This window comes from Glycine soja, chromosome 11, assembly GCF_004193775.1.
Source record: "Glycine soja cultivar W05 chromosome 11, ASM419377v2, whole genome shotgun sequence".
Lineage (NCBI taxonomy): Eukaryota > Viridiplantae > Streptophyta > Magnoliopsida > Fabales > Fabaceae > Glycine > Glycine soja.
Window position 1 is genome coordinate 50,508,319 of NC_041012.1, and position 15,080 is coordinate 50,523,398.

Consider the following 15,080-nt stretch of genomic DNA (forward strand, 5'->3'; position numbering starts at 1 on the left):
TATTTTAGATCATTTATATATTATTAATAATATAAAATTATCAACTAATAATAAATTATTATATAAAATAAATTTATTAATTTTTATAATGATTATATTAAAATTCATAATAATAATAATTTTTAATTGGTATGAAATTTTTAAAAGATGCACTAAAAAGTGCAAGCTTACTATACTTGTTAAATGTTTTTTGTTTTTATTTTTTAAATTTATTCTAAATATTTAATGACATGATTGAATTCTATGTGGGACGTAAGTGATTCAAGTTGGGTTAACTTTTATTCATTTTTCAATGTAATTTAATTAAATTTAATTGGATTAAAATGAGTGTCAATATAATATAGTTTTAATTTGATTGAATTTAATTGGTTATCGGATTATATTAATAAAAAAAACTGTTAGTTTATCACCGTCTTGAAAATAAAATTAAAAAAGGTAATCAAGCTAAAAATTAGTAAGGATCTATATATATATATATATATATATATATATATATTATTAGAATAGTAAAATATTTTTAAAAATTAATATTCATAAAATATTGTAATATTCATGTGATAAAAAAAATAATCCATAAATATATAAAAAAGAATGTATTATGTAAAGATAAAAAATAAACCATAAACTTCAAAATAATGTATTATTTTAAGTTAAGCAATTATTAACTTAAAGAATAAAATTTATGTTTAGTTTAAAAATTTTATATTAATAATTTAATTATATGCATGTTGAGTTTGATTTGGATAGTTGGATTCAAAAGTTTAAATCTATTGTTCAATCTAATTTTAATTAGATTTATTAAATTAATATCAATACATCTAATGACCCCAGTTAACAAAAAACAAAAAAATCCAACTGGAATTGGATTGAATTAAGTGGATTGACAAATTTTTGCTAATACACTTAGATCCCTAACTATACTTTTTGTAGAAAAGGCATTTTAGCAATTTATATAAAGCCTGACGCTCTTCTTGTCAAAAGTAACCTATTTAGATTTCTGTATGTGGGACAATTCTGTTTTTCTTTGCTTCCATGCACACCCAAAATAATAGCCCTCTTCATCATGGACTACACTATTGTGCAACAACAATAGGCTATTACATTTTATGAATGTTTGGAGATGTAGGAAACAGATATAGAGGAAGAAAAATCATGAATAATGATATATTTTTTTGTTTGATTGGGAAAAAAAGTCGAAAACGATGCGAGAAAAACTAATTTCTAAGAAAACTTATATATTTTCATCTCCTTTTTTATAATCTGATTTTAAAATTGAATAATAAAATCTGAATTTCTAGATAAATGTTTAAAATAATAATTAATAACATTTTAAATTTTAAAATAGTAATAATTATTATACAAATAATATTTGTCATTTATATTTAATCGTGATTAGTGCCATTCAATTTTAGTTTGACATAGTAGGGGATGTTTTTAATGCAAAGAATAAGGCTTGGCATATTTTCATAAATGAGAAATAAAAAGAGACAATTATTTTAAAAACTGAAAACAAATATTGTTTTATTTATAAGGAACAAAAATATTTTAACCTAGTGGCCGTGGATATACTTTCAACAATGAATTATATGCATCACAATTTGCAAATCGATCACACTAATGAACAGTACTAAATTTGTTTTCCCTACACCTTTAGAACTTTAATTTACACTACTGGCTATGTTGACCTACAGGCTACAGAAGAGAATTCACAATTTCTGATACCAAATTTTCCTCATGGATACTTGTATTGCATTAGATTGTTGGTAGCACTTATCAAGCTGATTCTGTATGAGTATAATCCATATGAAGTTTTAATGTATTGAGAAATCCTCTTGGAGTATAAATTTCTTAAGTCACACTTGTTATTTGACAAAGTCCTTATTGATTTTATAGATTTCAAATAAATTCTAATCATAGGTTGTATATAGTATTAAATTTTTGTTGCTTTTATACATTTTGAATGTGTGTATGATTAGTGATCTCTCCCCTATAGGTAGGTTATCTGGACTAGCATATGAGAACCCAACAAAGTGTTCCCAGTTGAGAGCTAAACCTTTAAATTTCCTCTGATCCGACTTCAATTCCCAAAGCATAGCTTAGCTAGCTGGTCCTCGATCTCACCTGCACTTTACGGCCCAACCAATTAATATACTCCTTACCTTTCCCTTCCAATGGCGCAATAGCTCTTCTCTGTCCTACGTTCCCGAGGTCATCTAATAAGGCACTATGCAATGTGCATGGCTTAGGAAATAGAGAGAAGAATCAATTGTAATCCAAAAGGAACATGATTGTTTTCTCGAATACCATCTCTCTCAGCCGCCACTAGCCATGTTTTCAGTGATGTTCTGCACCAAAAACAACACAATACGCATCTCTCTTTATTCCCTCTCCCCAACCATTTTCTTTGACTTTATAAAATGAATTCTAGCTAGCTGCAGAAGCTATATATCCATGCAAATTAGAGTCATAATTAATACTAGCTAGCTACTGTACCATCATATATTTACTCCTGCTCAAAACCATTTTTCCTTGTGATTGTGATTTCTGAACAAGCTAGTACTAGAAGATGGAGAGTCACAGTAGTGATGCTGAGGCGGAGAATGTAAGGACTCATTCATCAGTTTCACGGTGGAGTCCTACAAAGGAGCAAATAGACATGTTAGAGAACCTTTACAAGCAGGGAATAAGGACTCCCAGCACTGAGCAAATACAACAGATTACCTCTAGGCTCAGGGCTTATGGTCACATCGAGGGAAAGAATGTCTTCTACTGGTTTCAAAATCACAAAGCTCGCCAAAGACAGAAGCTGATGAAGCAACAAACCATTGCATATTCCAATCGCTTTCTTCATGCCTCCCACCCCATTTGCCAAAATGGTTGGTTCACTCATTATTTTATTATTCATTTTTATCTGTCTTATTACGTTTTTATGTATTATTATACTGTTCTATTGCCTATTTGATTTATTGAAATGGATTTATATGCATGCATAGTCATCATTATGGTTGATCAAGAGGCTGTTCATATGATTATTAGTGGAATCCAACAACTATGATATACAATATACTACATGTGTTATTCATATCTTCTTTTTTTCTTTTTTCTTTTTTTACCTTTTCACAATAATGAATACATAGAAATCAAGTATGCTTAAAACAAGGATGTAATAGCTAGGCAGGGGTACCTCTTGTAGGCTTGTACTCCATCATCTAATATATTTTGTCTTGTAATTGTTTTTAATACTTGAAACAGTCTAAAATCATAGAATTTTTGTTGTTGTTTTCAGTTGCCTGCGCTCCATATTGTTTGCAACGGAGTGGATTCAGCTTTTATCCTCAACAATCGAAGGTGCTTGCAAGTGGAGGTATAAGTTCAACTGGGCCTTTAGGCATGCAAAGAATGTTTGATGGCATGCAGAGTAGTGAACACCCGGATTGTAACCGTGAAGTCTTAACTCTCTTTCCTCTTCATCCAACCGGCATTTTGAAAGAAAAAACAACTCATCAAGTGCCTTCCCTTGCTTCAACTTCTGTTGTTGCTGTTGATGAAGATGGTCATCTTGGAAATCAGCCCTTCTTTAATTTTTTCACTACTGAACCAAGGTCGAGAGAGTGATTAGGTGTTAATTGTCATTGACCAAAAAAACAACTAACATGGCACTACTTTGAGTAGCACGTTGTTAATCTTCGAAATTAGTTTTGCCTTGGATATTTAGTTTAACGTAGTAACACCAGGCATCTTCAATGATATAACGATTTATGTATTCACCAAAAGAAATTAGAGTTGACACGTTTGAAGAAACTAATGCCTGGTTTATTTTAAATGTAGCAAAAAATTTTCTACTTGCTTGACAAAATTGATCGGAGAATGGAGATATTTTTTCTTTAGTTGATACCACTGTAATTCTATGGGACTGATCTTTGTCAAAACTTAATCCTCCTAACAAATTCAACCTGTGTGTACTATGATGAAGGGGTCTAACTTGGTTGGTTTAATAGGTGTGTGAGTGGTATAAATTCCTAGTACCAGTAATTAATTCCTATAAATAATAATAAAAAAAATTAACATGTATTATCAGTTAAACTACATGCATTGAGGTTATTGGATTTAGAATGGGGATATTTGGTTTTGTGTGGACTTCGTAAATATCAGGCTATTAAGTGGCTCAATTGGACCCCCATCGTTCATAATTGAGCAGCATGATTTCCAAGATAGGATTTGGGTAGTTGAAACTTGAAAACAGAATTGCAGAATATCTCAGTACAATATTGAGTTTTTATTACCGCGGTGCGCTGTGTTAACAGATTTTTCAATTATTTTTATCATTATCTACGTAGATTTGCCTTAACAAAACTGAATGGTATGATTGATCATTATCAGACTTCCTCCTCCAATCAAGCATCGTAGAGAACCTTATTATAAGTTTCAAAAACTGTGTGAGTGAAGCACAGATGAGCTGCTGTGCTGATAGCCCATCTAAAAGCCGCCAGAGGCAGATCTTCATTGTCCCTACAAATAATCCCCAATCCTGTTCCTTCTCCTTGTCTTGTCTTACTGATGCATCAAAATTTATTTGGCATTGTTTCCCTAACTGGATCTGGGTTCGAGAGAATAATATTAAATAAATTTTAAAAAATCATATTTGAGACCAACATAATGATTTTTTCTTCTTATATTTTAGACAAAAAAAAACAATTAAATAATATTTAAAAAGTTTATAATCTATCGTTGTCTTTGCAAATGTCTTAACACACGTGTGATACCTCTTTCCGTCTCAAATAAAAAAATTTAAAAAATAATTAACATCATTTAAAATATAAAATCTTTTATTAAATTATTCTTTTTTGGAACTTAATATTCAGAATAAAAAGATATTAAAAATAAAACTTCGATTAAATGAAGAAATATTTAGGAATGATCATTAAGATGAATTAGTTTTTGCATCAATTGTTTTCAAGCTTAAGATTATTTTTCAACCACCCCCCCCCCCACCAAACGACTATTCCCAAATTACCCCCAGATTTCCCAATTTTTTTTTTTAATTTCACCTTTACATATCCTCCTTTTTGTAATTTACTATATAATAACTGATTTTTCCTGCTTCCAAACAAAATTAAATTGAAACGATTGTTAAATTAAAACTATCAAAACTTTTCTGTCACATTCCACCTAAAAGTATCAATCTTGAATAGTGAGGTCGCCAACTAGACATGTCATATTATCATTATTTCCCGTCAAGGTGAGATTAATTTTTTTTTCAACCTTTTAGTCCTGTGCTCCTGCTTGCGTTTTTGTTTTGGAGGTGAATCATCTGTGTCGTCATTTTTCCTAGCAGAAGGGCTGTGGCTTGGAGGCACATCTTCGTCCGAACTAAGTACTAAGTCCTCCACAACATCGTCATCAATGGCTTTCTCTTTCCGCTGCTTTTTCCTCTTTCGTTTTGTTTCTGTAGGTTGTTTAATCCTGAAAGCAAAGCACCCTCAGACAGAAGTACAACAAAGAAACTTGTGCCACTGTCAATGCGTGGATAAGTGCAAGAGTGATGTGTACTAGTGTATGAGTGTGCAACCGAGTTTGTCAGAGAAAGAGAAAAAAGGAAAAAGAGAATCATACTTAGAGTCATTTCCAGGTAACCAGGATGAACTAAAGACCACGGCACCATCCACATTCTTTCTCGCATCCTCTTCGTCACTTTCCGATATTTCATTCCCAAATTTAGAGGATTCTTCTCCCACAAGAACACTGGAAAATCACAATTTATGTTAGAAACCTCTATTCTAGATATGATTACTGTTTGGAAATAGTAATGCCTGCGATTGAACTTGACTTCAAAGTTCATACCTGGATTCCATCAATGAATTATTTTTTTGCTCTGCTCTCTGGCGGAGTGTCATGACATACTTTGAAAGTGCACTAGAAGCTGACTTTTTTTCATCCTAACATGATCAATTTCACTCTTTTCAATCCTCAAATATAAATTGCTTTTAAGTAAAAGTACAGTTATGCTGAGGTTTGAAATGAGAGGGAATATAAGCCAAGAACAACACTTGATATAAAAGAAATAAAGGAAAAGAAAATAACAAGTAAACTGTAAAGCATTAAACATCAATGAAATGATTTCATCCCATCATATGCATGTGCATCGTCAGATAGTAGACCACATTCAAAAGACTAAATAACATGGCATGTCACTTTACTAATATTATTTATTTATAACAGCAGCAAACAAGAAGTTAACTAGCTCAAAGAAGACCAAGTTCTTATGCAGGTTAGTGCATGAGAGAGAGAGAGACCACATCCAACAAGGAAACTGTACCGATTATTTATTACTAGGTTCATTATCTATTTGCTAAGTAACTTAATTATTGTACAATTCCAGTATATCTTATTGTATAAATTCGATGTAAATATGATATCAGAATGCAGTGTTATGCACTGATTCGTTCATCCAAATTAGGGATATTCTTCAAGGATCTTTCTCTCTTCAGTCAAAACTCACATTCCACAAGTGAAGAGAAAAACTGTTCAAACCTCAAGGAAAGATGCTGCTGCAGGGTCATTAGGAAAAAAGGAAATTGACAGGCGCTTTCCATTCACATAGTCAGAACTAGCCTCAATCTGAATGTGGAAAAATGAAATATTAGATACGAATACCATGAGTACTGCTGAATGCCAATGATAAAACATACAATTAAATCCAAGTATCACCATTTCATTTTTTACCATTGTAATAGAAATACCTGGCGTATAAGCTGCCTCATTTCTTTTCGAAACCTCTCAACTTTGGTCGATTTGCAAAAGCTACGCAACCTCACAAGTGGAATAAAAGACAACTCCAAGAATGCAACAGAATAACTCCACTGTGCCAAGTGTTCAGCAAGCTCTTCAACCACAGAAATAACACATGCCTCTTGAAATGCTCGTGTCTTTAGGGTCAGCTTGCTAACCTAATATGAAGAATTTCTCTAAGGTTAGGTGGAGCTCAAAAAGTACACATTGAAATCAATTCATGCTACAAATACCTTCAGTATACTGTGTAAGTCAACAGCTTTGCCAACACCTCCTGTAGGGGGTCTATTCAATTCTTTCATCTCCAGCATGTCCAAAAGAAGCATAGACACTGGTATAAAAGAATGTGTAGAAGCTGCAATCTGGTTCAGCATTCTTACACATCTCAACCTAAGGGGAAAATATCTGGCCGTGGGAACTAGACGGGCTACCCCAGAAATTATTTGGGTCAATGGATATGCAAGTTGCTTAAAGTCAGACTCTGAACTGTAGGCACAGATAGCCCCAGTCCAAAGTTCAAGGCAGTTTATGAATTTCCATTCATAAACCTTCCGAAAAGATTCCTAAAGAATACATTCAGGGAAAGAGCAATATAAGGACCGTATACTAAGCAGAGCCAGAAAAGCACAAACAAATTGTATCAATTTGTGAAAAACTCCAATCAAACAATAGTATTAATAAAAGTCTAATGAGTTAAGGTTGTGCTACCCCTAAATTCAAAACTGATTAATTGGGGGTGGGGTGGGGGGATTGTTTCTAGTTATTGACTATTGATTGTATCATGGTTGGGGGGGTGGTTGAAACTTGAAAGACAGGTGCACATTGTATTACTCTTCCCTCTAGTCTAATACAGGTGTGAGCTAGAGGAAATTTGTGCTTCAACATTTCTATATTTTCTCAATCCCTATCAACAACAACATGAAAGGTTTATGAGTGCCTCTAATTTTTCAACAATAATCAAGAGTGCCTAGTAACTGTAACAGACAAATAACAGAACTTTGAAGGTTTTACATGCAAGGTTAAAGAACCAGTTTAACAGACAAATATAGAAAAACATGCCAAACTTGTAAGAACTAAGGGCCAGTAATTAATATCCATATATAACCAGTTTGTTAGGATAACTATAAGTTCAAGGCACTTCTTACAGTGCCTAATAAGAAAATAACATGTACTGGACAAATAAACAGCACCTTAGTCTTTGTATTAAGTGCCTCCCTTAAAATTGTAGCCAGTTGCCGGATGTAAGTGAAGGCATGTTGATATGCAGTTGGAAGATCCACGCCAAGAAGTTCAATGACACAATTTCCAAGAAAACGGATATGTTTAAGTTTCACAGCATTTACAAAGTGGCAATTCAAAACATAAGCTTTATATATTCCTTTGAAGCATTCATCTATGCAGCCAGATCCAATACGGATACATAAATCTCTCATAAATAGAAACGAAACAACCGGAAGGGCACCTCCACCAGTACCCCAGAAATGAAGGACCACCTGACAAAACCAATGCACAAGATAAGTTACATGTCCCAGAATGTAAATCAACATTTGAAGGGAGGGCAAGGAAAATAGTTGGGGTTGGGGGGGATCTCTCCCTTCCTATAAATCATGCAAGATTGAGAAAGGTTTTAGTTTATTGTCGTCTATCTAATCAAAAGCTATAATAGAATTACTGTACAGGATTAAACGGTACCACAATCAATATGCATCAGAAGACATGCGATACAGATTACAGACTTAAAAGGACTAGTGTTCATTGCTGTAATAAAAGAATACTGTAGAGAACATTATTCAAAGAACAATGGGTTACTTGTACCTTAATGTATTTCCTTAGGAGTGAAGGAAAAGCAGCCAAGAACAACAAAGAATATTTCAGCCGACGTAAAGTAAATGATATCATTTCTGTGTCAGTCATTTGGTTCAAAACATGGAGAGCATTTCCAAGGTAAGACTTTACTAAATGGCCATGACTCTTCCAATGCTTTGTGGCCACTAAATCTGTTATGGTCTCTTTCTTTCCACCAGAAGCAGGAAGCTTCAACAAATTTCTTAGTATTCTATCCATTTCAGTAAGTACAGTCAACATTATTTTGTTGAATACAGTGCTAGACATTACACTAAGCTTTGCCATAGATTCATTCCCCCCATCATCACCATAGTGACATGCTGTCCTAAAAGCCCTCATCAGTGAACGAACCGCACTCAAGCTCCCACTTTCTTGAATTGATTTGCACCACAAATCAACCATAGAAGTAGTTATAACTTCCTTAGAGGATTTTTGTTCCTTCTCTTGAATCTCATCCTCACTAGCCTCCTCATCTAGCTGTAGGTCTCCATCTTCTGTGTCAGTACCCACATCTTCCTGGAGAAAAGAAGAAAAACAGTTATTTAATACTACGAAAGCATCAGGTTTAGTAATATGTATAAATAAGCAAACTACACAAAACCAATATTTTTAAGATATCCAAATAAGGATTTACTAAAAGAACAGTCTTCAGAGAAATTCATTCCTGTAGAAAAACATTAAAAGGGTATGGCTATAAAATCTTAGTAGACAGAGCTAAAAGGTGATTTTTTTTAAGAATGATATTTGAAATTCTAGGGAAAAAAAAGGAGAAAAAACAATTACAAGAATTTGCAGCTTTTGAAGAAAAAAATTCATAAAGAATCAAATGTACCATTACTATAGAAAAAAGGGGAGAAAGTAAATGATAGTGGAGGATAGATATCCCTTTATGGCACAAAGAAAATAATAAAGCAAGTCAAAGAAGCTAGAAAATGGAACAAAACAGGCCAAACTCTTTGCATATCATAATAGAGATCCCATTGAAATATAAAGAATGAATAGAAGTCATGACTCTCGTGAACATAAAATCCTATAATAATATGACAGGGCAAATGCATAACCATGAAAGGCATTGGTAGATATTACAATACATATTACCCAACAAATATCAATATCAATCAATAATATTTCAGGGACCCTATATCATTTGTAGTTTATGCATGGCATAGTAAAAGGATGGATAAAAAAAGTCTAAGTGTAGCATACTCACATCTACATCATCATCACTGAATTGAAGCAACTCCTTGTCATGCTCTTTCAAGAACTCATAAAATTCTGGATCCTGAAATGGAAAAGCTGTTTAAAAACATCACCAATGATGTGTAGCCAAATAAATATAGAAAAAGATAATCTCCTATCAAGAATCATGTAGTTCCAATTTCACAAATGCAAACATTTGCACCAGTGTATTACTTTGTCAAAACCTAAATTGAAGCCTTTCCTTGTCCTTGTCTTCCCTGACATTCCACCCCATCCAAATACAGTTCCAGTGACTGCCAAATGTGTCTAATTTCTCTATTAAAACTTGAAGCACTTACATGCTTTCTCGACACAATGAATGCAAAACTTATTCGATTAAACTATAGAGAACTTTTCAAATAAGAGCAAGCAACATGATGGACCTTAATCCTAATTCAAAGAGCCATATGAGATAGAAAAAAGTAAAACCAGTATCTTTCATAATGGTAAAATGTCCTAAGAAACAGCAACGCAACAAGCCTAACCTTGTCCTGAAGTTTCTGCAATTGCTCCTTATGCTCTCGTGCTCCACTCGCAGTCCCAGACATAGATTTTTTTCTGCTCCTTCGTCTTACACTGTTCTCTCCATCCAAATTCCTCTCTGATACGTCCATGTTGGTTGAATAAAAAAACTGTTTACACATTGAAGGGCCAAAGATGAAAAGATTAAGAAATAAGGCAATAGAAAAGGCGCAAGTTGAGAAAGGAAGTGAACTAAAAAGTAAAAACCTATTCGTCGCCGGTGGGGATGCTGTGTGTGGTTCAGCTTCGGCGGCGGGACAGAGTAGAGAAGAAAAAAAGAGAGCTTTTTTTAGTCTTTATAAATTATAGGTCTTAGTTTTTAAATATCAAATAAATATAACAAAAAAAATTAAAATTTGAATTCAATCACCGTAAACAGGATGTAATTTACATTTAAATCATTTATGTCGTTAGGATGATGTAATTTAAATTACTTTTGCTATGTTTCCCAAAATAATATTTTTTAATTTTTTTATATTTTTCTTTCACTTTTATTTTTTATATATTTATTTATTTTTCTTATTATTTTTTAAAATAAATTATAAGTTTATTATTTAAAAACATATGCCTTGTGAAATTCATTCCGTTCAAAATATTAGTTTTTAAATGATAAAATTATGATTTATTTTAAAAAATAAAAAAATAATAAATATATCGAAAATAAAAGTGAAAAAAAATAAAAAAATTAAAAATTATTATTTTGACAAACATAACAAAAGGAATTTAAATTACATCATGCTAACGACATAAATGATTTAAATATAAATTACATTCTATTTAAGGTGATTGAATTCAATTTTTTTTTTCTTCATGTATATTACTTTAAGTAATAAAGGATATTGGATATATATTATGTATTTTTTTGTTACAATTAACTAAGTATATATATATTATCATTCTAAGAATATATTATGAATATTGTTTGGTGTATAATTTTTTTTTGGGAAATTACATGATTATGCCTAAAATTTCAGGAGAAAATTCTTGACATAAATGGTACTTGCAAAATGTCATATCTTTTTTCTCTAGTACATTGTAACCATTCTATTATTGTATATAGGTGATGGAATACTAAAAGAAATAGTTTTTAAATTTGATTTGAGGTCCATATTTCCTCTCATCCATGATATTCAATATTTGTGCATTAAAAGTAAATATTCTTTTGACCTTGTGGCAACTTAAACTCGGCAAATTTCCCCATTCGGGGTCCTTTTGCAAACTTATTCCCCATTTGGGGTCGTTTTGAAACTTATTCCGCCATGGTGCTGTTTTGTACGTGGTTTGCATGGATTGTGCATGCAAACCGCAAGCTTCAATGGCGATTTCGTGAGGACGGGACACGTGGAAAAGCAAGCCGCTACTGGTGTTGGCGATATCAGGTGAAGGCTCGTCCCGCCAGCACGGCTGGCGATTTCAAGGCACTGCTGAAATCGCAGGTTTGACTGGCGATTTCAGACAGGCTACGAGTAGGGTGCAGAGAGAGAGGCACAGAAGCCATTTCCGAGGCTCTGCACGGAGCTGCAGCTGCACCAGGGAGTCGCCAACGGGAACTGCGACTTTGGTGAGGAAACCGCCAGCAGTATTGGCGATTTGCATTTGTTAAATCCCCCCCCTTCCCCGTAGACCCATCACGCGAAAAAGAAGCTGAGAGAACGTGAGTTCTGTGGAATTCGTGTGTTGCTGTTCGTGTGTGTTAGAGGATCCAGCCGGAAAAAAAAAAAAAAGCTAGAACGTGAGTGTGTTAGTGTGTGTTAGTGCATTCAGCAGAAAAGAAAAAGGAAGGTAGAAGAAGCTTTTGTTCTTAAGTTTCAAAAACTTTCTCCCAAAACAAATTGTAGTAAGTTTGTTTAATTAAAATTTTATTTTATTTATATTCTGATTATAATTAGTAATATATATTATTAGTTTTGTATCTTAAGTTAGTTTTAGTTAGAAATAGTTTTGTGCAATAAATTTATTTTTAGTTTTAAATAATATTAGGTTTAGTTAAATATATTTATTTTATTTGTATTCTGATTATAATTAATAATGTATGTTATTAGTTTCCTATTATTTTAAGTTAGTTTTAGTTAGAAATGATAAATTAAGTTTAGTTTGATAATTATAGTTTTGTACAATAGATTTATTTTTAGTTTTAAATAATATTAGGTTTAGGCTTAGTTAAAAATATTTAAATTTTGTATGCTAATTTAGGTTTAGTTTGATAAAAAAAATTTATGTTAGATTACGTTACATTAGTGGTATGTTTAGTTTTAGTGAAATATATTTAAATTTTGTATGGTAATTTAGGTTTATATGATACATTGTATAAATTTTTTATGATAGATTATGTTAGATTAGTTTTGTATCATAGATTAGTTTTCTATATGAGATTTATATGATATTAGGTTTAGTTTTAATTTTGTATATATATTATGTTAATTTTTTTTTGTAAATATATATATTACGTTATATATTACATTACATTAAATATATATATTATGTGAAGTTATAGTTAGTTAGTTTTTGTAGGTAAATATATATGTTACGTTATCTATTACATGATATTAAATATATATATATATATATATATATATATATATATATATATATTACGTTATATATTTATATTTAGTTAGTTTTATTTTTAAATGGTAAACTATGTTATTTATTTAAATTTATGTTTATTTAGTTTTAATTAAAAATGATAAATGATGTTATTTAAAAAAATTGTGTTAGTTATTTTTAGTTTGAAATGGTAAATTAGGTTTAATTTGTTAATTTAAATTATTTAGTGTAGGTTTAGTTTTAATTACATATATTTAAATTTGGTATGCTAGGTTAGTTATATAATTTTGTATATATATTATATAAATTTATGGCTATATATATATGATGTTATTTTTTAAAAAAAAAAATTGCATGTAATTTATTTTATTTACGGAATAGATTTAAATAAATTCTTTATATATTTTTGTATTTGTTAAAATTTAAATTGTGCGGGATATATAATTAATTAGTTTATTGTAAATGTAGTTAGTTTTATTTCTTTATAAGTAATGTATAAATTATTATGTGAATTTATTGGATTATTTTTTTTTGCAGTATCAATGGCATCTTCGTCATCATCTTCATCAAATATTAAAATTAAGTCTGGTCCGATTGATGGAGACGTACTATGGATGCAAGCTAAACATGTTTCAGAACATGTTTGGAACGGGGAAGAAGACCGCAAATTACACATAAGACGAGCTGTCCCCACGTATCAAGGGGAAGAAGAAATTCCAGAGGAAATTATTCCTCTTCTTCGGCAATGCGGTTTTTATTGGATAATCAAGATGGGCTATTTAAAAATAAACACTTCATTAATTACTGCTTTGATTGAAAGATGGAGGCCCGAAACACATACCTTTCACATGAGATGTGGGGAGTGTACGATTACTCTTCAAGATATCTCAGTATTATTAGGTATGCGTGTTGACGGGGCACCATTAATTGGTCAAACGAATCTTGATTGGGCTGAATTGTGTGAAGAATTATTGGGAGTCAGACCACAGGAAGGTGAACTCCAAGGCAGTGTCGTTAGATTAAGCTGGCTGGCTCATCATTTTTCACACATCAATAACCATGACGGGAACGTAGAACAATTACAAAGGTTTACCCGTGCATGGATTCTTAGGTTCATAGGAGGAGTCCTATTTGTTGATAAAAGCAGCAGCAAAGTTTCCCTACGGTACCTACAATTTTTACGGGACTTTGACCAGTGCAGCACTTATGCATGGGGACCTGCCGTGCTTGCCTATTTATATAGAGAGATGTGCAGCGCCACCGATTACAAAATAAAATCAATCGGAGGCATGTGCATCTTAATCCAAATCTGGGCATGGGAACGATGCACGACTTTGGCTCCAAAGAGAACTCCTCCGGTGATCCAAAATAAGCCACTCGGACACAGGTTAGTTGTTTTAAAATTAAGATTTCATTTAAATAGGTCTAATAATGTAATGCGTGTCCATTGATGATTTCATATTTTTGTTAGGTGGTTGCGACGTGGAAATCAGCATATTGGGAATGATGATCTGATTGTATTTCGTCGCAAGTTGGATATCATGAAAAGACATGAGGTAAGAAGAACATAATGAATTCGTTAAACAATTAATACAATGTCATGTTTAAGTGAAAATTAACAATTTTGTTATTGTATGCAGTTTCTGTGGGAGCCTTACACAACAACTGTTATGTCGTCGTTGCCTCCGATATGTTTGGTTGGTAGCGTAGCGTGGTGCGCGGTGGTGCCACTAATTTGTTTCCATGTTGTTGAGTGGCACCAACCCGATAGAGTGTTGCGACAATTTGGGATGCAACAACCTATTCCCGAATGTCCTTCGCAACCACTAAATATCCATGGGCTAACGCTGAAAGGCAAACAATCTGAAAATTGGTTCCAGTTGTTAGCCCCAATGATCAGCCAATGGAATAATCGAGCTGAGTTTAGGGTCGACGTGTATCCTCGACAGGAGGGCCTATTGAGTTTTAACTCTGATTACATGGTGTGGTATAGGCGAAAAACAAAGATGTTTGTCGACCCAAACAATGCTAACACAGCTACATTGGTATTTATTTATTTATCAATTTTTAACTTCAATTTATTTTTGAAAGCATGGGAATTAATGTGTGAACCCTACTATTTGCAGGCTGAAATTGCG

At 32.4% G+C, this 15,080-nt stretch overlaps 2 protein-coding genes across 2 annotated transcripts; one reads left to right on the plus strand and one right to left on the minus strand.

Moving 5' to 3' along the window:
• The first annotated feature begins 2,566 nt into the window (after positions 1–2,566).
• Positions 2,567–3,615, plus strand: LOC114373395 (WUSCHEL-related homeobox 2-like). Its single transcript, XM_028330860.1, has 2 exons — positions 2,567–2,876; positions 3,287–3,615. Exons 1-2 carry the CDS (start codon positions 2,567–2,569, stop codon positions 3,613–3,615), a joined length of 639 nt encoding a protein of 212 aa, XP_028186661.1.
• Positions 3,616–5,091: 1,476 nt separating this feature from the next.
• Positions 5,092–10,686, minus strand: LOC114376721 (nucleolar complex protein 2 homolog). Its single transcript, XM_028334965.1, has 11 exons — positions 10,603–10,686; positions 10,359–10,505; positions 9,845–9,916; positions 8,605–9,150; positions 7,980–8,282; positions 7,023–7,352; positions 6,741–6,947; positions 6,532–6,618; positions 5,842–5,936; positions 5,614–5,742; positions 5,092–5,463 (listed from the first exon to the last, which is right to left on the minus strand). Exons 2-11 carry the CDS (start codon positions 10,485–10,487, stop codon positions 5,235–5,237), a joined length of 2,127 nt encoding a protein of 708 aa, XP_028190766.1. The 5' UTR covers positions 10,488–10,505; positions 10,603–10,686; the 3' UTR covers positions 5,092–5,234.
• Between the last annotated feature and the right edge of the window lie 4,394 nt (positions 10,687–15,080).